The following is a 23,077-nucleotide window of genomic DNA, read 5'->3' as shown; positions in this document are numbered from 1 at the left end:
ACAGCTCGTTGAGAAATGAGGTTAAGTTGGTCGATATAAGCTACTCCCTACGTCCAATGTGTCAGAGCCAACTTCGACCACGTTTTTATTTGAACGCTCGTTATTACTGAGTCATTTTTTACTCAGACTTGGTTTTTAATTATCTGAATATTGAGTGCAAAAATAAATCACTCATAAATTATTAATTAGAATATATAGTGTTGAAATTAATTCGACGTGTGTTCTGCAAATGATGAACTTTCAAATTAGAAGAATTATTGTAAAAATAATGTCTTAAATCTACATTTTTTTTGAAGTTGAGATGAAAATCGGTACTTTGTAATTTATTAAATTTGTATAATTTTTAGGTAAAAGCCATGTTATGTTATTTGAAATTTACTCAATAAGTGCTTCCATATTATTAAAGTTTGGAGTGGTTTTGCACCACTTTATATTTTCTTAAAATTTTAATTTAAATATCATTGTTATAAACTACTAAACAGTCATGGTGGTTTCAACACGGATTTGTTTTAGATACAATAATTTAGGTCTCGATTGGTTCACTAATCGAATAAATAAATTGCCGTAACCTATATTGTACGTAATAATTATAAATAACAATTTAACGATCCATTTATTTAACCAAATATTAATCGAGACTTAAATATATTGTTTTTAATTATTATAATTATTAAAATTATTAAATCACTACATTTAAATGCAATTTTCACTAGAATAACCAGATAAACCGATACTTGTCCAACTCCAAAGCACACCATACGCCATACTGCCATCCACCACGCCACGATCACGACATAACCTAGTGGGACGATGGGAACAGATGAAGACAATGAATCTGGATATGAAAAAGGGTGGAATCGCTCAGTAATGAGGACATTTACTCTGATTTAGGTACAAGTACCTATATTTAAGTGAAAGTACTCAGTTTTAGTTTAAATTATAATCACAAATGAGTAAAATGATCAAAATACCCAATATTGAGTGAAAATGTAGTCAATAATTTCACTCAATTGATTCACTCCGAACCTTTATTGCTTTCACTCACACCGATTTTCTTCCAGCGTAGATTACTACAGTTTATTTATTTGATTCTCGTTACAAATAAAATAATTGTAATAAAACTTTCCTACTTAGACTACTGTTAACGTTAAAAATAGGTAGTGCAGCTCTGTAACAGTTTGTCAATATTTACATTTATACAACGCCTGGGAAATAAACCGCCAGCTTCCGTCAGATCGTGTTTTGTTCCAAAATCGTGATTCATCTGATATTAGGATAGAATTTGGAGCTTATCCAGTTTAAAAAAAGGATCTAGCAGGCGGAACAAAATAATTTACAATCCATAGAAAATTGAAGGCACACTAGATTATACATAGTTGTGTTTTGAAAGCTACCTAATTTATGTTCGAAACAGTGGGATTTGGAAACTGTGTAGGGGTTTTACGGTTGAGAAAAAGTTCTTGTGGACTGTATTTTATTTAATTATGTATTATACACTTTTGCAATCGAAAAAGCTAACTAGGATATTTGATTTATATTTAATGCATAAATAACGAATTTTAAATTTTTTCCATATATGTACATATTTACAAATGCTTCAGTCCAATTTCCATGTTCAGGGACAAATTATTTATTATAAATATTTACTTATAAAATTCGAAGCTCATTGACGCAATTTTGTTTTAAGATTTTGATAAACACAATTACGTAAAACAGATATAAATACTTTTTGTCTAGACTTCGCAATTTATAATATTTTTTTGAATTTCTCAGTAAACCGTAAACAAACAACTTTTACTTTACGCGAAATGTGTTTGTAAACAAAAATGGAGGATAAACAAAAGCATTCTAACAATCCTTCGCACGTCGTATATAGCAAGAACATTTATTTGTTACTATTCACTTCGTGATTTCTTGCTAATAAATTAAATCAGATTTTGTAGATAGAAATCAACTGTGGGTTTGTTTACAAGGCGTTTTAGAAACATAAATATGTGTGTGTAAATTTATAATTAAAAAAATGCATTAGATGAAATTGTATCTCAAGAAAAACACCAATTTTTATACAAGATGTCCTGTAAGTATCTACTAATCTCTTGGGAAGGTATGTGGTAAGTCAAAATAATATTAAGGCTTCCTATAATCTTTTTTCATATTGTCCCTTGTGATGGAGATATCGAACCCCAAAGGTATACGAAGAGATTTACTTTTTGGGTTGAAACTTTGAAACTACTACATATATACAGGGTGTCCCGTTCATATTTCAAAAAAACCTGTGTGCAAGTGCCTCATGGGAAAATAATAGGGGTAGTTCATGTAAAGTTTTTTTCTTAGACGCCCTGTTTTCGAGTTACAGTGTGTTGAAGTTGTTACTTTCCAAATGGTTTTCCTTAATTATCTTTAAATCGGCTAAAGATAAAAATTTCAAAATTTGTACACGAGTAAACATCAACTGTGCGTTAAGAATAATGTGAAAACGGTTTCTTTCTGAAAAGCAGTGTCGCCGATACAAGTAATTGAAGGAGTACAATCAAAGAAAAAATATGTTAAAAGTCAAAATTTATTACATTTCTAAACGGTTCTGTAAACTCTAAAGGATACATTACAGCAAGAAACTTGGATTGTTAACCAGCACTTCAGGCCGACAAGGTAAGCATTAGGATGCAGCCAGATACGTATCGAATAAATTGATCGATGCGAAGTTTCCGATCAGAGGCAGTTCGTTTTTTAAGTTTTACTCGAAAATCAGGCTTTTTTTCGAAATTGAAAAACGAAAATGTCATGGTTGTTACCGTAAAGCAGTGGCGTACTATTTTATTTAGAAAGATATGCCACCGATACCCTGTATCTCCGCCACTGGAGCATGTAAATTTTAGAAAAAGCCCTCAGATTTTAGACAACAATTACATAAATACGTGTGCGCAATTTAAAATTATTTCACATACTTAGTTTTTAAGTTATTTAAAAAAATTGAAAATATTTTTTGAAGTTTAACACGCTGTATCTTTTTAACGAAGCATCCTCGATAAAGACTGTATAGGAAAGACTCCCGTTAAAATTCGCCAAATAATAAGAGGTTTAATTTTTGGTCACCATTTGTGAATCACCCTGTATATTCTTATAATCTAGAGTGCCGTTATAAGATGACAACGGTTGTGTCACTTCATGTTTGAATAAAATTACATAATTACATGAAATAATTTAACAATTTAATTTTACTATTGCTTAAATACGCGATTTATCTCGAAAACCCTTTATTCTACCGAAGTAAATAGTTTTTTTTTTTTGAGAAAAATGTTAAGAGCATCTGAAAATAATAATTTCAGTTCGAGAGTATGACAATTATTTCAAAATCTTGAAAAGTATTGTGCTGGGCAAGTCCGTTTCTTATCTTGTAATAAAAAAAGAAAGTAATATTATAGCTGAGGCTTAAATGTTTATGAAATGGACAATATTAAGGCGCTTAAAAAATTTGATAAAAGGGATTTCCTTCAGTTGCATCGTTTCGTATGATAATCCAGAGACACTGTATGATGCTTCCAAATATAAGTTTACGTTGCGACGTAACTCATAGCCTCCTACGTTCTCATCACTGCTTAAGTATTTCTTTCTTCAATTGTTAACTATTTTTTAACGCGTTACATATTCTATAAAAGGGTATTACGAGGACTTCGCAACAAAGGTGAATTATTCTATCAATGACAACATGGTGTTTAACAAAGAGAACTGGTAACTAGGAATTGAGTTGATATCAGTTGATGAAAACTACTTGAATAAGTAATACAATTACTATTGACAAAGACAATAATATTATTGAAAATAAATACTTTATTGTATCAGATACCTTATTTAGTTTCGGAAATTTCACTGAATGTAACTGTTTATCAAGATTTTTTACTCTATGAAAATTTTGAGCCAATTTAAAAATATTTCCTAAAAAAATTTATCAAATGAAGTCAAACAGCACTTTTATATCAGAAATCTAGGTACGCAAAAGATATATTATTCTTCGAATTGGCTAAACATAGCAATTTCTCTTTATTTGTTAATGGTTTGTCTAATCAGTTTTCTAAGTACATTCTGTCAGGAAAACCAGATGCCAGGATAATGTATTCCGCAGACGGTGTCACCAGAGTTTACTTCGACATCTGCAGGTCTCGTCTAGTGTGGTCAACTAATGCAGATATTACTCAAGCGACAGTGTTAATAAACTTTCCCAGAAAAAATATGGTTCAAGCTTTGTCATACCAAAGGGAAATGACGTAATAACAGCCACATATTATTTGTATTATATGTAATTATTAGTAAATTTGAATAGAATTATTTCTTCGGAGATTTATGTCGAAAATATTTTTTTTTAATTTAAAAGAAATATGTATTCATAGTAAATTAATTGCCATTTAATTTATGTTTATTCAGTCATATAAATAAAAAAGAAACCCAAAAGTTTTTGGTTTTACACTGCTATAAGCAGATTTAACCCAAACGGCATTTTATTTAAGGATACTATTTTAAAATCAGGTGGTTGAGGACTTTTCGGTAGCACCCAATATGGTTTTATGAAAGTCCAGAGCAGGTAGGTATAATCAGTACATATTTTTTGAGGGTTTTGATCCGCTACAGCATGAGATTTTTTACGCGAACTTAACAAATGTAGTCTACTATTTAATTTTTTATCTCTTTTGCCTTCTTGGTAAACGATAGGAATTTGTATATTATTGCACAATTTTCCAGTGTTATCTAGGTGTTCCGCATGGATCAACCCTGGACCCATTACTATTTAATATATTTAATAAAACGAAAACTGTATTTAATTTTGCATGCAATTACAGTATATTATTAATCATTTTGAAAAATGGTTATTATTAGACATACTTCTGATTAGTATTAATCAGTGGCGGTTCTTCACTTCCATACTAGGGAAGCGGAGAAATTTAGGTACAAAGTATTTAAAAGAAATTAAATATAATTGGGTAGTTTTATTATAAGACTAAAATATAGATAAACTATACTAAACATTATTTTTTATACTGAGTCTATTATTCTGCTTTTGTCTGAAATAAACTATTCAATTACTTTTTCATTAAAACAAATTCCAATTATAACTTCTAAGTCGTTACCATGACAACAATGACAATTAAAGTAGCTCATTGTAATGGTTAATATGCCTGGATTGTACAGGAGCAGACGAAATTATCCATTGAAATTTATACATCTTTTACAGCTTTGCCAAATTTGGCATTTTTCTTTCATAATTCGATTCCTCTCTCACTTTGCTAAAAAAATATATACCGTATATCAGTCGATATCTTGTAATAGATAATTCTGGTCCTGTATAATCTAGCCATATTGAATACCAATTTAAATTTGGAAATAAACATTACCATGAGTTACTTTAAATGTTTAATATGTTTTTTAAACTACTTTCTTTGAATGCGAATAACTCCACAACGAAGCCCGATAGAAAAAAAATGTATGACTACATTTATTTTGACCTCCCCTTCATTTTTGACATGACCTTTCCGGACACCCTGTATATGTATAAAATTACTGCGATATGTAGTCATGCGTATTTCTAATTTATAGTTTCCGCTTTTGCCAGTGCAATGGGCTAGGCAAAAATTTTCATAAAAATTTGCCCTTGATAATGTTAATTGGGGTTAAAGTTTATTACATTAATATTTTTTCACAGATTACAATATACAAAAAAAAAAATTAAATTAAAAATACGTAAACTGTGTAAAAGTAATTTCTGACAATAACTTAACAGCGTATGGTATGGTAATCCTCAGTACAATTACAACATTGGAGATTTAAGGGTACTAAATTAACTTTCAAAACAATGATTCTGATATCATAAAACGATGAATTAGCGGTTTCTAGTTTTCAATAATATTTTAACCGCGATGTCATATAAACATAAGCGTATGTAGTTTATCCTCAATCCAGGAAAGTGTATTAATGGTTGCCAGCCATTTATAAAGATACATACTCTACTATTCTATGTGCAATTTATTATTTTATGCATCGTGGCTATTTTTAGCTACATTTCCTTAGAACATTTTGCTTTAAGACTTACATTTAGAACCTACACTCTAAATAGTGTCGCACAATGTCCCTGTACCGTTCAAAGAACAACTCATTCTTTGACACATCTATAACAAGCATATCCTCCAGACCATTTTCACTCAACAAATCCCCAAAGTCAGGAGCATTCTCTTTGTCGCAAAGGACGAAGGACAATATCAGTGCCATGAATATCACACCAAAGGTGGAATATTTCCTCCAGTGAACTTTCAAAGAGCTGAATGGGAAGAGCTTCTCGGGATCGCTACCCAGGGCTGTTAGGAAGCTTGAGAACGACGCGTAGTAAGTTTTCATGAGTTGGTCAAAATGTTTCAGTTCCTTTGAAGAGGCTGTAGCGTAGAAGACGTAACACAGATCTAGGGCTGGTGAACGCAAGTGTGACAATTGCCAGTCCAGGATAACTACTTCGCTGGGAGAGGTTCGATTGTTACCCTGAAATTAATTATTAACTATTATTAATCATAGTGTAAATGTTTTTCTTTTCTTGACAAAATTAGATGTTAGTAAATAAATATAAACGCAGACAATATAGCTTCGCTCCAGACCGCTACTCGAATAGGACAGCTGTTTTAAATTTCCGAATTGCCGATAGAGTTCACCACCAGCAGAATTTTAGGAAGAATCAAATGTAGCGGCCCGCATTCCTACGCGTATCCTAGCAACATTATAAACAATACTTTGGCAATGTTGACAGGCGTACTTACGGATTTATTTTGTACACTTTTTTATCAATACCTGCTTTTGCGTTACTGTATTTACTTAAACGTATGATGTAGGTATTGATAAAAATGTTTTAAAGAATCAACGAATATCTATGTAGTTTCCTATGATATTTTGCAGCGGTACACCAGTTAGGTTATTTAATCATAATTTCGTTAATTAGGTACTATTTTCATTTTTTGATATTGAAATACTGCAGAAAATATATTTCCAAATAAACAAGATTCGTAATGATATTTTAAACAGCTTGTAATAAAAATTTTTAAAATTTGATGATGATGATAATTTTATTTAATATTCAAGGTGGGTACGTCGCGGAATGTAGGTACAGGTTTTTATTTTGTATTTTGACACCCACTCCTAGGTTTAATGATTAAAGGTAGAAAAAAAAAATTAATTACAGATGTACGACTTTTCCTCTATTTCTTTTGACATTATTAAAATTTTCTTAATTAAATAACATTAAAATACCTACCAATTTTTACAAATTTTCAACATGCAAGTAATTGTGATGATACAGTTTACTATTTATTGCTTTAAAAACAAATTCAGAAGTATCAAACATTTCGTCCAGTATTTTTTCTTTCAATAATTGTAAATTTTGAAGTCTTTAATAATATATTTTATTGAAGTGTCCCCAAAAAAATATGTCTAAAGGACTGAGATCGGGGCTGCTTTCTGGCCATCTAAGGTTTCAAATAATATTTTTTTTGTGTTCGTTGACGGGATTCTTCCTCCAAAATAAATTTACCGATATTCCTGAAGAACTTTTGCACACTATTGTTATTTGAACAATACAGTTTATGTTTTTATTATTCATCAGAATAAAAATAATAATAATTCAAATTTAAAAAAATTAAAATGGGATATTCTGATAATGATAAAACCGATGTATTTTTAAAGGAAGGTTCGTGTATGTTGTTTTTGTCTGATTATGTGCGAGAGAGATAGAGTTATAATGTGCGATAGAGATAAAGTGATTTTGTCTTCAGGAGTTTCTGGGACTTCCCCAGCATCTTCAGGATACCTAGGTAAGGAGCATGGGGTAGAGCGCGTGGCCTTTTTAGCCTTCGTCATCGAGCTATGATGTCACAACATAGAAAAAAAAACCGGTTTCTGCTTGTACGTCGGAAATGACTCGAAATATCAAAAAATCTCCCATGGTTCTAATTGGTGATCGAGTGAAAACCGTCCGCAGTCCGCATGTCGAAAAAAAAAATTCGGGATCAACGGTGTGTGACATCATAGAATAAAAAAGTGATTATAACTCGGAAACGGTGCGTTAAATCCAAAAAATAATTGAAAAAATCTTCCCACCCCCCGGGTTCTGATTATCTCTTCTCCGTTGAATGCAAAAGGTCCGAAGTCCGTATATCGAAAATAAATTTCGGAAACAAGTGGTGTGTGAGGTGATACAGTAAAAAAGGTCTTATAACTCGAAAACGGTGTGTTGAATCGAAAAAATAATTGAAAAAATCACCCCACAACCCTGCATCTGATTGTCCCTTCTGCGTTGAATACAAAATGTCCGAAGTCCGTATGTCGAAAATAAATTTTGCAAACGAGGTGTGTCATATAGTAAAAAAGTCGTATAATTCCCCATACTCTTGGTTGTGAATGTCAGTTCTGCGTTGAATGGAAAAGTTCCGAAGTCCGTATGTCGAAAAACAAAAAAGTTAGTCAAAAATTATATTATCTCTCATTGACTGATGATTAGTTGTTGTTTTTTTAAATAAATTTCGTACCACCTCTAGAGGTTCCAACAGTTATATTAAATAAAAAATTAAGATACTATTCTTAAAGAAATTTTACATTTTTAAATTTTTTTGAAATAAATAATTAATTAGGTAAATTCATAGTTTTAATTCTAACTTGATTTTTTTTATTTAGCTTTTAACAAAAATGTCATTTCCAAACAAAAGATAAGTTCTATATAATTCTTCAATTACATAATTAAATGCATTAAATGTATTTGGCAGTTATTATTTGGCAACAAAGCCACCGCTAGAACTGCCCTCTATTAGCGAGTAGAAGAGTTACTAGCATTTAGCGCGCAGTCTGAAGCGATAAGCTATATTGTCTGTGATATAAATATTACGGTTAGCAAAGAACAAAAAAAAATTGTAAGAGGATCCGTGAAACAAAGAATAACTTGGATTGATCATATTGCAGGAAACAAATACTCTGCGTACAGCAGTTTCCTGTAATATCTTCAATTTAAAAATTTAGATTCGCCTAGTTGGCAATAGATCCGGCTTTCGTCGTACCTGTGATATTAGAGGTCGCTCTTTGCTCGTATAGGACGTATGAAATCACAGGGAGTGAGTAACAATGACCATTCATAGATGTAGCTGTCTGCTACGTCGCGTGTATAAAGAATTTCGTCTAATCAGAGTGAAGATGTAATTATGACACTGGTTAAAAATACATATCGGACACAATGCAGAGTTTTTATAACCAAAAAAAGTGAAGCACTAGATTCAGAGTATAGAAGGTATTTTGTTTATATTTAAAAAAGGTGAGTTCTTCTTGGAAAGGCGGGTTCTCATCGACGTTGCAGTTCTAAGATGCAGAGTGTTACATAAAATTATTTTGTAAAGGTTTTCTTAATTATTTGCAAAATATATCATAATTTGTATACGAGATAGATGTAAGAAAAACGTGTCACCCATTTTATTCCCAAAAGCAATGGCATGGATACAGATATTTGAGGGTATTTGTATGTTTAAAGTCGAAATTGTTTAAATATTCCAAAAGGTTTGCAAACCCCAAAGGGTCATACAAAAAAAGCTACTACCCACAGTACATTTAAAAATATTAACATGAAAACGTATTTTACTTTGGATTTACATAGTTTGACAACACAAATTTAATTATATTACATGTCTTACATAATTCCAGGGTATACATTAATAGCAAATTTATATTGGGAGTACACAGTGTTGTTGTCTTTGGATTATCGTCATCCATTTACGACAGTTGAGTAGAATTATTACTCATATTTTTCTGAATGACAGTTATGCACTTTAAATAACGAATATTCAATTATTTTCCAACGACTACTTGATCCTTGTGATTTTTTGGTGGTACTTCAGATTCTTTAGAACGATATTGCTTATAACTTTTAAACGGGAAGAAATACAGAAAAATGTCTCTAATAAAAGTTTATTAGAAAAAGAGAGCTTTCTAACTGGAAAAAAATTTGGGTGCTTCTGGGAAAAATATAATTGATGACGTCATTTGTCGTTTCTGACAAATCCCAAAGATAATACTTTCGATTGAAAATGGAGCTTACCTCATCCCATTTAACACCACGCGTCCCAAATTTTATTTAAATTTTTTGTATCCTCACATTACGCCCATACTATTGAGTTTAAGACACCATATTAAAGAGTATATCCTACCTTATATTTGAACATGTAGTTATTGCACCAACCATCACTATGAACGATAACTGACTGTTCTTCATCTTCATCTACAATTTTCGCCATTACATCAGCTACGTTGTCTGTATATTTTGCAATAATTTTCTCGAATTTATTCACCAGTTCCGCTTCTCCATGGTCCAACAACGTTTTCAACGCATTATTCAAGACTGGTCTAAAACAGCCTCGAGTCAATTTGTCTCTGAGAAAATTTCCCAGAAAATCCGGATAGTTTTTCACAATAGCCTCAAATTCATTCCTCCTTTGATCACGAAGAGCAAAAGATAAAGCATGGAGTCTTCCGAATTGTTCCAAAATTGCTTTTATATGGAATATATTCAAAGGTTTTCTTCTGTCGCATAGTTTGTATCCTTGCGGTTTCAAGCTTTCGAGGATCAAGACCTCCTTTTTTTCCAAACACAAAGTTTTAAGGCATTTTGGAACTGCACTGAAAGTCACAGACAGTTTTTTTTCCAATTGAAACCTTTCCAGTACAGGATATACCTTGTCGTAAAAGTGGATCTCTGCGTCGAACATGTGTTTGAATGCTGAGGCTCTGAAGTAGTCATTTTGTTTGCTGTGTTTGACAACTAGATGCAAAGTTTCTTCTTTGTTGTCAGTGTTGGTTCCCGTCACATTCACGAAAACTATATCACCAATGTATCCGTCGCATTTTTCTGAGGTTCCATCCAAGGTGACCTTGAACGTGTTGAAATTTTTTCTTTCCACAGCTTTTGCTACCCATGAGATCAAGTCGTTCTTCAACACCGCCTTGGTTTGGTCCATTTTGAAGGGAATTCGTGCATTGGGGTATAGCTTTGTGTTATATAGTGCGGTTTAGGTGAAAATTCAAGGCTTTGTGGATCATAAAACAAAGTAACAGCATTGAATGGAACATTAATATTTATTGTCGTTTGTGTAGGTATACACGAGCAAAAAAGTATAGAGGTTTAAATAGCAGAAGAAAACTAGAGGACTAAGAAATGAAACTCCTGACCACAAAACAGAATTATACAGGGTGCCCCCGTACTTGATGCAAAAAAGTCGAGTACAAATAGACGAGGTCAAAACAATATCAGTTCTTCATATATTTTTTTTTTCATACGGGCCTTCATTAACAAGTTTAAGAACGGAAATTGAAGTCCCGTTTCATCTAACAAAGTAGTACAATATTCATATAGATGTCGCTACAGGAAATACGTGTATAGTAAAAATAGTACGATTATTTCATTCATCCAAATTCCGGCAAAACACATCTAAAAAAAACGAGAAAATGCCAGGTGCACGCACACGTGCACGATAATGAGTTGTCCGGCCTATACGTCCATCCCACTCTCTTGCTATCTCATAATTGCATATGAAAAGAGAAGGGTAATAAAATAATAAAAACTCCAATTTGCGGCCGCCGGTTTTTTGTTCTGAAAATATTTCTATTTTCTATCTTCTACATATTATTATGTACATATTTACAAAAAAGGAGGATGGCAAGTGGTTGTACAAATTTATAATATTTGCAGCCAACTAAAAGTTTTATTTCATATTATTTTCTACATTTTAGTACTTATATGGATTCGGACCAGAGTAGGTGCGAATGTAATTATTTCTTGTATGGATCTTTGAGCTGTTATCTTTTATTGTTGCGTTGTGGCTGCGAAATATTTTATTTGTGGAGTTTACTATTTTTTATATGAAGGAAAAAACATTAACAGAGTAAGTATTACAATTTGCTAGGCATAGTTGTACTTAGTACTAAATTCAAGTAAATAATAGATATTAAAATAAATATGTAGGTATTGTATTTGATTATTTGAAAATAAAAATTACATATGCGACAATGGACTTTCCGCTTACTTAGCCGTAATATAAATATGACATATTGTCGTTGCAATGCACATACAGGCTGTTCCAATAGTGTGACAAAGTTTATAATTATTTTCAGTTATAGTTGTATAGGGCAAAATCTTCAGGCCAAAAACAAGATTTTCTGAACGTTTAATTCGGTCTGAAAATAATGAATAATGGAAATAATAATAAAATGTGAATCCGAGCAAGTAACTTTTTTCGTATCACTACTACAGGCAGTTATACTAAACTTTATCGCACTATTGTGGCACCCTATATATGACTAGATATATCATTATGGTAAATCAAAAGCATAATAGGTAAAAATGTATAATTATCTATGTTTATAACAAATATTATCTGGTAAAATTCTTTTCTTACTTTCAGATACGGAACCGGAAGAAGTCTATATGTTATTTCGTAATATACCTATAGTGGTGAAAACAACCCACTCTATGTAGAACAAATTAAGAAATATGAAGAATTATGGAAAAAATCAATGGCAACAAATTTGGAACAATTTTATAAAAATTGTATACTACCAGAAATAATATACAAAAATATTCCACAGGGAAAAAGATGTATGGATCCAGAATATATTATAGAAACTCAAATTAATAAAAAGAAATAATTTTATTTTATGAATTTTTAAATTTTTTCCTGTTCTACTGTACCTATTCTATTTATTTCTTTATTACTTTCATTTATTTACATATTTATTAAACTACACTGTTCCACAGAATTTCTGTTTATATTGGAGGTATTAAAGTACCTATAAGACAACTATTTTTTCAATTGAAGTGAACTGAATTACCTATTTCTCATAAAAAAAATTTAGACTCAAATCGTCCTTTTGTACATAATTCTTTACACATTTTTTGGACAAAATAAGTATATCGTACATATTTTTTATATTTTCTCATTATTATGTATATTCACAATTAAAATTCTATTTATATTAATATGCAAATTTTTTTTATCAAGAATTACTTAATATTAATTATTAAAAATATAATATTTTCCATTTCTGTTTATACCAAAGTAAGCCGCTTTATTCACAAATCGTAATTATAACGTAACTTTCCGTTATGAACAACTTTTCTTATTAACATTTTTTTTATATTATCAAAAACAAAAGCAGTTTATTCTTCAACGTTATTAATTTTGTTAAATTTCTGATCACCCTGTATATATATTTATTACAGTTTTTCATGACAAACGTATTCAATTAAAAAGCAAAATATTTTTTGTCACGAATTACTTTTTCTAGTAGAATAGAAAATAAAAATGTTTTCCCTCTTATCCACTAACCGTAGATACTAATATAGGTATATTAATTATAAATTATGGTTTTAAATAAACTAAAAATTGTTTATATTTCATATTTTCTAAAATTATATAATAGTATGGACTTGCACTGTTACTTATATACTTTTATACAAAAATATATCTAAAATGATCATGACATTCTTTAAATATTTACGTATCAATTAACAGAAACCATGACTACCAATTCAGAATCAGGTTATACCAAATTAACCACATACAACAGCTGTTCGTTAAAAATAACCCGAGTCCATTCATAAATAAATTTTTACTAGTGCGACATCTATTACAAATCAAGCGAATTAAAAGTCGGAGATAATGCTATTCATGAATGAATATTTTTTAATAATTGTATTCCAATATAACTTTTTAAATAGTAAAGTGATGAACAAACTATGAAATAAAGTCTAATCAGTTTATTTATTTAAAGACAACTATATAAAAAATTGCATAATTCTATAATACTATGAAGAAATAATCGTTTCTTTGTAAAAGTCCAAAAAACCTTCATATTTAGAAATTAATTTCTCACGAATTATTTACCTATCCCAATTAATTTTTGCTTTACTGTCTTCGTTTATACTTTGCCAAATGTGATATGAAATTTTACTACTTTCTTCCATTGCTTTAAAAAGATATATTGGAATAAAAAAGGGCCGTTTTCTACCATTTTTCGGTATAATTTAGGCAACCAGAAATGCATCAGTTTACATCCTTAAGTGATGATTTTATTGTCACATTCAAACCAAAATTTAAAAAGTCGCATGTCGTGAGCAGAATTGAAAAAGCTGAGGCGTCACTCAACATAGGGTGTCACTACGCCCTTGCCTAAGAGGTAGCTTCCAAGACACCAAAACTTACGCCATCACGTGTCTCTCTTGAAAAGATAATCGACGTGTCTCAGTTTTTTTTTAATTCCGATATTTCCCGAAGTGGGAAGCTTTAATTGAAATTGAAAGAAAAAAACGTTGTTGATAACAGACTAAAATGCGCAAATAATTGTCTAGTGAATTTAAGTACTTCATAATTGCCAGTAGTCATTTTTTATTTATATGCAATGAAGTATATGTGTGTATGTACTTTGTCTTTGGAGATGATTTACATTTTCAGTGCGATGAACAGTGAAAGAAAGTTGAAAGAAAAGATTACGATGATTAAAAGTAGATTTCATAATATGCCTGTCATTATAAGGCCACACACGTTGTATATTGCATATCACTGTTTCCTTTAACAAATATGTGATTGTTAATCTTGATTTATCGTTATCGTAAAACGTATTATCGTATTAAAATAATTGCCAGTTGTGCAATGTCATTAATATTTGGTGTTCAATTTTACTTGATAATGGACAATAGACGAATTGTACTACAAAAAGAAATTAGTTTTCATTAAACACACACATACATAATAACTACTAAAAATAAAAACAAATCAATGCGTCGTTTCATAAAACGTACTCGCAAGGTTATTTTACATTAGAGAATTATGTAATACTGTATTTCATTAATTTTGTAATTAGCAATAAAGATATGCAAATGGACTGGATATATTTTATAGCTTCAAAATAAGTTTAGGAGGTATTTAACTAGCCCATAATTTAAGCAGAGGCGGGGGTGGTATATTATAATTTTGTGAATTGCTAATTTTTGGTGTTCACGAATTATTTCCAGTAAATTTGATCAAGAGACCTTGAAAGTAATAATTACGTGACAATTGATTACATATAATTAATTATATAAACAATAAATATAATAATGACTGGAACACAAGGCACTGTTTACGTATTCTGCTTGATAACACAGTGCAGAATAGAATACCTGCAATTTACAAAGTTATGTTAATGTATAATGTTTATAGATTATTATTATACCATGCGCATAATTATAGGAAATAAATTCTAATTCTGATGGCGTAGGTTTTCATCTATGGGATTTTAATTTCGAGTATGATTTTTACCTACTTATTATCATATTATTGTAACAAATTGAAATTTTTGAATTCGGATTTGAGATTCGTAATCAGCGACAACAAAATTTAGGCAAAACATGATAAGGGGGAAGTGCGATGTGGGCTTTATCTTATCCTCACTATTTCAGCCTATTTTAGAGGATGTTTTAGCGTTTTACTAAATGGTTAATCGGTTTTTGGGATGCCGATTCGGATTGAGCATCAAAAAAAGTACAGAAAATCTATGTACTCATGTCTCTGATACAAATCTCCTTTTTATGGAGCTGTGTGAACTATCAGGTCTAGGCTATCCTTAAATAAAATTGAGTGAACTCGCAAAGGGTTCCTGGGATTTAAAGTGAGTAAAAACCATCAATACAAATGAGAAAAGAGGTAATCAGCAAATTTAAACAAGAAAAAAATGTCTAACTTCCGAGATGACTTTCGGAAAACAATTTTTTTCCATATCTTTAAGGGTGAGGCTGCCTTGAAATAAAATTTCAAGGACTAGTGTAGAGTCCTTGGCACTAAAGGAGAGCCAAAGTGGTATATTTAAATTAAAAATATGTTTTGAATCCAAGACAATTCTTTCGGGAAACGATTGTTCTTTGACTTCTGGGCATTGATCTCAGGTTTTGAATGACTGTAAAGTCAATTCGAGAAATTTGGATATTCTGATTGTCGTATGCTGTAAAGTGACACACGCTGCAATTATTATTATGTATTCCACTGCTTTGGGGTATTCTATTTAGTTTTGAAACGGTTTTTACATTTTTGGAGCCGCGTAAAACTGAATTGGAGTATTTATTTTTATTCTGAGTTACTTTTTTGTAAATTTCGTTTAATTTATTTTTAATTATTCGTAATTTTCTTGTCACTCTCTCTATTCTCAAATAAAATTTTACACACTAGCGGGCCTTTGGCATTTAAAAGGAGTGTAAATGGTATTTATATGAATGAGCAAAAATCTCTAACTAAAACGGAGGATATTTTTAAATTAAAATTTTATGGACTTACAAAGGGCCTCTGGGATCCATAGGGGTAGCGACAGTAAATATACAAGGTGGCCAAATGAAAACGAAACAGAGCCATTTTCAGGAACTGCGTCAAGATTGTAGAAAAACGCTCAGACCCGTCGATTTTAGAATAAAGAGGGACATCCTTTGCTGGTATTTTTGACTCCGCCACTTTCATCCCCAAGCAAGGGTAAGCATCACCCTAAAATATTTAAATGGCACTGGTGGTTGAGTAATATTTCTTTTGAAAGCTCTTTACAACAGACTTTAAATTTTATAATTCTGCCCAATACTTATTAAGAATCACTATGGTTTATTCCATTGCGGAAAGAGTAGATATCATTTCGCTTTACTTTATGAACAATAAATGTGCGAATAGAACAGCTCAGCTATTTAATGAACACCATCAAGATCGACATGTCAGGAGGAGTTCTAGAGTTAGTAAAAAAATATTAAGAAACAGGGAACGTAGCCAATAAAAAACGAGAAATTGAAAAAGCTATAGTTAATGAAGCTAGTGAAGTTGCAGTTTTCGGACAAGTTCATCTTGATCCTACATTAAGTACGAGACAGCTGGCATCTGTGTCTGGGATCAATCCAGCATACAAGCCATTTTGAAGAAGAATAAATTCCGTCCATACAAAATACATTTAAGTCCAAGAACTTCATGAGGATGATTATGACCGCCGTTTGCAATTTTGCGAAATAATGAGTGAGCGAGCAGGGAACGATCCACAGTTCCTTTTTAACATCTGTTTTTCTGATGAATGCAGTTTTTTCTTGAACGGGACGGTAAATCGTCACAATTGCCGCTATTGGTCCGATTCAAACCCAAGAGTTTTTCACGAGGTGCATACACAGCAACCGGAAAAATTAAATGTATGGGCTGGAATTTTCGGTGACCGGCTGGTGGGTCCTTTTTTTCTACCTGGTAATTTGACTGGCCAAATGTATTTGCAATTACTGGAAGACGCTATTGACCCTGCCTTGACTGATATTATTGAAAATGTTCCAGAGTATGATGAAGATCATTTGATTTTTCAACAGGACGGTGCTCCTCCGCATTATGCGTTAATTGTCCGTCAGTATTTGGACCAACGTTTTCTACGGAATTGGATTGGGAGAAGAGGCAGCATTGAGTGGCCTCCACGATCACCGGATTTATCGCCCCTTGAATTCTTTTTGTGGGGATACCTAAAAAGTAAAATCTATAAAACACAGCCAGCGTCGCTGGAAAATTTGCGTCAAAGAATCGTCGACGAATGCCGTCGAATCACTCTGGAAATGCTTCGGAATGTGCGCGAACGTTTTGAACAAAATCTTTATCCTTGTATGGAAGCGGGCGGTCACCAGTTTGACCATTTAATCAACTAAGTAGTAAGTAAACAACTAAACATAATTTAAATTTTAAAATGTAAATTTTTTTCAAAGTATTGGGCGGAATTATAAAATTTAAATTCTGTTGTAAAGAGAATTGTAAGAGCTTTCAAAAGAAATATTACTCAACCCCTAATGCCATTTAAATATTTTGGGGTGATGCTTACCCTTGCTTGAGGGGTGAAAGTGGCGGAGACAAAAATACCATCAAAGAATGTCTGCTTTTAATCTAAAATCGATGGGTCTGAGCGTTTTTCTACAATCTTGATGCGGTTCCTGAAAATGGCTCTGTTTCGTTTTCATTTGGCCACCCTGTATATACGAAAAATAGTAAATTTAATTTTTAAATTATATATGGTTTATTAAAAGATATATTTTTTGTATTTTAAAAATCTGGAGGAAGAAGATCATATATTTACTGAATATTTTACCTGAAATGAATCAAATAAAAAACTATTAGTAGAGGAAGAATTTGGCTTTATTTTATTTTGTCACAATATCAGTACAAAGACTATGAGGTCGCCTAATCTTTATGATCTTTAATCCACACATAGCCTGTAAGTAACAAGATAAAAGAAAACGGTAATTCCATTTTTAATCGCCTATGGCCTAATTTCTCTAATTTATTGAATAATTCTTTGTACATTATAGGAACTTCTCGCCAAAGTGACTGAAAACTTCAAGCAATCTTTTCTCGTACTCGCCCTGGTCTTGCAGCGTAAAATCAAACAAGCCGTCCAGTCTCTCTCCCTTCTCTGCGGACTCAGCGAAGTCCACAACCTCGTCGGACTGACAGAGCTCTATCTTGATGATAAGGGGGGTCAAAGCTAGACCATACCTCCCGTACTTCTTCCACTGTTGTTTCAATTCGTTGTAAGTTAAAATTTCGTCAACGTTGCACCCGAGCTCTTTGAGAGAGTCCGAGAGGCTCGTATGGTAAGCCTGGAGGAGGAAATCGAAGTGATCCAAAACTGTTTTGTCTGCGCAGGAGTACAAGTAATATGACAGGTCTAGGATTGGGGATGCTACTCGTGATAGTTGGAAGTCTATGAAGCGCATGTCGACGGGTTGGATCCTGTTTCCATCCTAAAAAATAATATTGCAATGTATAAATTGATTAAAAAGTTAATAATTTTTGTATTTAGGGTTTAAACCTTGCCGAATAATTGAAAATTATCATACTTTTACAGAAATGTGTTCTAAAGAAGCTTGTAACTTTTTATTGTTTTAAATTTAAATTTATATTTGTATTGGAGTTTCCAATGTATAAAACATAATTTTAATTTGTGTTCAGTTCCTGCTCCATACGCCATTGTTCTTAGGTGCAATAAATGCACTGAATTGGAAAAATACCGTTTACAAGAAGCTGTTAATTAAGCATAATAATAATAATTTTTAGGTTAATTTAAATCAACTATTAATGGAACTTATACAATTATTTTTCAGTGTTAATTACCTATTTTTTATCAGTACGAACGTTTTATTCATACTGTTACGTATAGATTAGATAATATATTGTATAACATGATTTCATTGTCATGTCAATAATATTTTTATTACAACAGAGTGAAAAGATAGTAATGATACTGAAAACAAAAATACAAGGTGTTCCACCTAAGAGGGATTCTTCTAACTCTGCAACTGTAAAATTTATAAAAAAATAGTTTTAATAAAAGTTGCCTGGAATCATATGGGCCATGTAAAGAAAATATTTTTATTTCTACAGGGTGTTCCATTTCGCGTGGACGCTACATAACTTTGTTATTTTAAATTACTGTATATTATTGCATTTTTGAATTCCTTCGTTAATATTAGGTAGAGTTTATTAAATGTATATGGTCTTTAAAACTTTCCGTTTTCGAGATAATCAGTAGTTTTTGAAAAAAAACTACAATTTCAGCTGCCTAAATGAGGCTAAAGGTAAAATTGTATTTTTTTTCAAAAAACAACTGATTATCTCGAAAATGTAAAGTTTTAAACACCATGTACATTTAATACACTCTACCTAATATTAACTAAGGAATTCAAAAAACGCAATAATATACAGGGTGTTCCATTTAAAATAAAGTTTTAATAAAACCATTTTTTTTATAAATTTTACAGTTGCAGACTTACAGAAGAATCCCTCTTAGGTGGAACACCCTATACAGGGTGTTTTAAGTTTTATGAGGAACGTCTTCCTAAAGTTTATCGACAGAATCCAGAAGCACCCTTCCGAAAAATCAATTTTGCCATGAAACTATAAGAGTTAGGAAAAAAGTGAATGTACACTTTTTGTAAATAACAAACTGTTCTATTTAAAAACAGCATCATTTTCTATTTTCAGCAGGCCCGTATTAATTTTTTTTATAATCAATGAGTCTGAGTCTCCATAACTCCGCCACTGGTTGCTTGCCGGACTTCTACTTCTATGGAAAAATGGTATCTTATAAAAATATGTGTCATGCCAAATTTAGTTATTTAGAAAATTCGAATTTTTTAAAAAATCTTTAACGCCCTATATTTTGAAAATGAAGCGTCTCTGGAAAAAAATGTATAGGTACTTGATTTTTTTCTTATTTTTTGTGAGGAATATATCCTTAAAGTTTGTAGACTTAATCCTGAAACACCCTGTATACAGGACGTATCCTAAGTCTATGTCACAAGGGGATGATTGCTTGGGTCATTTTAGGCCCATAAGCCTTAAAGGGGCCTAAAGTTACTGGTTGCCAATATAGAGGGCGTTAAAGTTTTTGAAAAATACCATATTCTTTCAATTATCTCTAAAGTTGTTTGAAGTAGATTGACGAAACTTGGGGAAATGATGTTAACTTTTAACCAATGGCGGAGATTTAGAGGAGCTTTGTCATTAAAACCCTCAGAAAAACTACGCCACTGGATTTTTAGAAAAATTAATAAGCGCGTTTAATTTACTGGCATCTTCTTAATAAAAATGGCCTCTTGCAATTTCTTCACACATTTCTAGCTTTGGATTCATTTAAAAAAATTGGTTTAGGCAAATAAAGAAGACAATATTACAATTTTCTCCTACCTCATACTTGAACATCATGTTGTTGTTCCAGCAATCCCCATGTAGAATCACAGATTGCGGACTGTTTGGATCGCAATATTTTGTCAAGTATTCCTCCAATCCATTCTTCAATCCTTCACATTTATCAGCCAGCTCATTCTTTCCACTATCTTTCAAAATATCGATAACAGTTTCAAAACCTTTAGTCAGAACTGGAAAAATGTTCGTTTGCGTTAACAACTTCCCCATAACGTCGGTCATATTTTTTGTTAAACTTTTGAATAGAGCTGGTTTTCTTATTCTCATGGCAAGCGAGATTGCGTGCAGGCTTCCGTAACTCCTGAAGACGAGCAGGGCGTGGTTCAAGTTTTGAGGCTGTCTTCTATCGTGTACTTCGAACCCCGTCATCTTCAGGTTTTCCATTATCAGCACCTCTCGCTTGTTCTCGTTGGAGGCGCTGAAGCACCTAGCGAACTTGTTGAAGGGGGCTTCCAGAGCACATTCTTTTTGAAACTCTCTGAAGATGGGCATTACCTTGGTGTACATGAAGATTTCCCTTTCGTACGCTTCCTTGACGGGTGTTTGCTTCCTAAGTTCGTCACTTTTCTTTGCAGACTTCACAACTAGGTATATATCCTTGTCTTTCACCATTCCCAGTTTGGTGGTTACTTTGACGAAGGTGACCTCTCCTAAGTATCCATCACCTTTGATGGAATTTCCAGAAACGTCGAGTTTGTAGTTGGAGATGCCTTCTTGGATCATGGCATTATCGATCCAGGATTCCAGATCTGTCAAAGTTACAGCCATTTTATTTACACTAGGTTATAAACGACTTACTTCGGAGTGAAGACAAAGTAGTTATGAAGCTTAAATATATTCAAAACCAGATTACTATTTTATTATCTTCTAGTTTCTTGAAAATTTTAATTGAAGATAATATTGCAAATTACTTTGCGTTTTCGATAAACGTTTGTTTCTCATGCTTGCAATCATGCAGTGGCAGAGCCTATATTATTTTTATGTAATATGCAATTATACAACTAAGCAGGCAACTGTGGTTTTAATGGGACTTTTTGCCGCATGATACAATGACAAAAATTTCAACGCGAAGGTCAAATTTTATGTCGTTATTTACTTGTTAAACAATACTTTGGTTAATATATGTATTGCAAGATCTCTAACGTATTTATTTCTCATCGTTAACTTAACTATATATTTAAAAGTTATTGATGTGCTAGATAATAATAGTACAATTATTATACAGGGTGTATTCTAATTAACAGCACAAATTAAAAATATTAGAAGCAAAAAAGACATGACTCCGCAAACGAGTCGTTTACGAGATAATTTATAATTTATGCATCCGGATACAAGGACGATACTTTTAACACTGCCTTTAACTAGGAGTAAGGACACTGTACAGGGTGTCCCAAACTAGACGCCTCAATGATATTACAGGGTAACGAAAAATGTTACTGGAAATCTGAATTTTTTTCCATCTAGAAAGAAGATTGAGTTTCCTTGCACAAATCACGGCAGCTGCTGAAATTTCTGATCGACGAATATTTCATCATATTCTTAGGACGTGTGAAAGCCGTTTTGTAAGCAATGGTTTACCTAATAAAAAAAAATATACGTTATTGGTCCATTGAGATACCACCATACTTTTATGAAGGTGTGTTGATAGTTATTAAAAAAAAATCGATATTCAGGGGCATCCTTTAGCGGCCTGCATCTCTGTAGGGGGGCCTTCTAGAGAATTTTTTATAGGAACTTGTCATATTAACGTCCCCTGTATAAATCCGAGAGACTGCCTACATATTCTGGGACATCCTGTATACATGAACTAGAACAAGATGTTGTTCAATGTGTAATTTGGACAAGTTTTACTTCCTTGAGTCTCCCAGGTTTCAGTATAATCTGCAGGCAAAATTAAAGTAGCTAAAGGTATGCAGAAAACCTACTGCTAAGCTCATGAGGCATATGAATTTTATATAATTATTTATTTGTTTAAGAAATTATAATTTTGTAGTTTTTTTTGATGAAGAGATCACACTGTATATCGATTCTAAAAGATTTGTTACAACATTTTTAGTTTATACTATTGACATACAATACAGGGTGATTCAGATCTTATCCAAAAAAAATTTGGATATATAGAGTACTCTTACAAATACAATTTGGTAAAGAAAAAATAAAAAAGGGCAGTTCAAAAATGATTTAAAAATACACTTCTGCACAGCACTGGAAACTGGTCCACTATAAAACCTGACCTGGCACAATGCGACCGGCACGGCGGGCGACAAAGTGTGATAAAACCGGACAAA

General features: G+C 32.0%; 2 protein-coding genes across 2 annotated transcripts; both read right to left on the bottom strand.

Moving 5' to 3' along the window:
* Positions 1-5,494: 5,494 nt before the first annotated feature.
* On the bottom strand, positions 5,495-11,027 carry LOC108907569. The gene is made up of 2 exons (XM_018711309.2): positions 10,212-11,027; positions 5,495-6,519 (listed from the first exon to the last, which is right to left on the bottom strand). The coding sequence occupies exons 1-2, from the start codon at positions 11,016-11,018 to the stop codon at positions 6,082-6,084; spliced, it is 1,245 nt and encodes a 414-aa protein (XP_018566825.1). The 5' UTR covers positions 11,019-11,027; the 3' UTR covers positions 5,495-6,081.
* Positions 11,028-18,349: 7,322 nt separating this feature from the next.
* Positions 18,350-21,662, bottom strand: LOC108907572. Its single transcript, XM_018711312.1, has 2 exons — positions 20,772-21,662; positions 18,350-18,826 (listed from the first exon to the last, which is right to left on the bottom strand). Exons 1-2 carry the CDS (start codon positions 21,555-21,557, stop codon positions 18,386-18,388), a joined length of 1,227 nt encoding a protein of 408 aa, XP_018566828.1. The 5' UTR covers positions 21,558-21,662; the 3' UTR covers positions 18,350-18,385.
* Between the last annotated feature and the right edge of the window lie 1,415 nt (positions 21,663-23,077).

Source organism: Anoplophora glabripennis, unplaced genomic scaffold (genome assembly GCF_000390285.2).
Source record: "Anoplophora glabripennis isolate ALB-LARVAE unplaced genomic scaffold, Agla_2.0 scaffold276, whole genome shotgun sequence".
Lineage (NCBI taxonomy): Eukaryota > Metazoa > Arthropoda > Insecta > Coleoptera > Cerambycidae > Anoplophora > Anoplophora glabripennis.
Note: the sequence above shows the minus strand (reverse complement) of the source record. Positions and strands in the feature narration are given on the sequence as shown.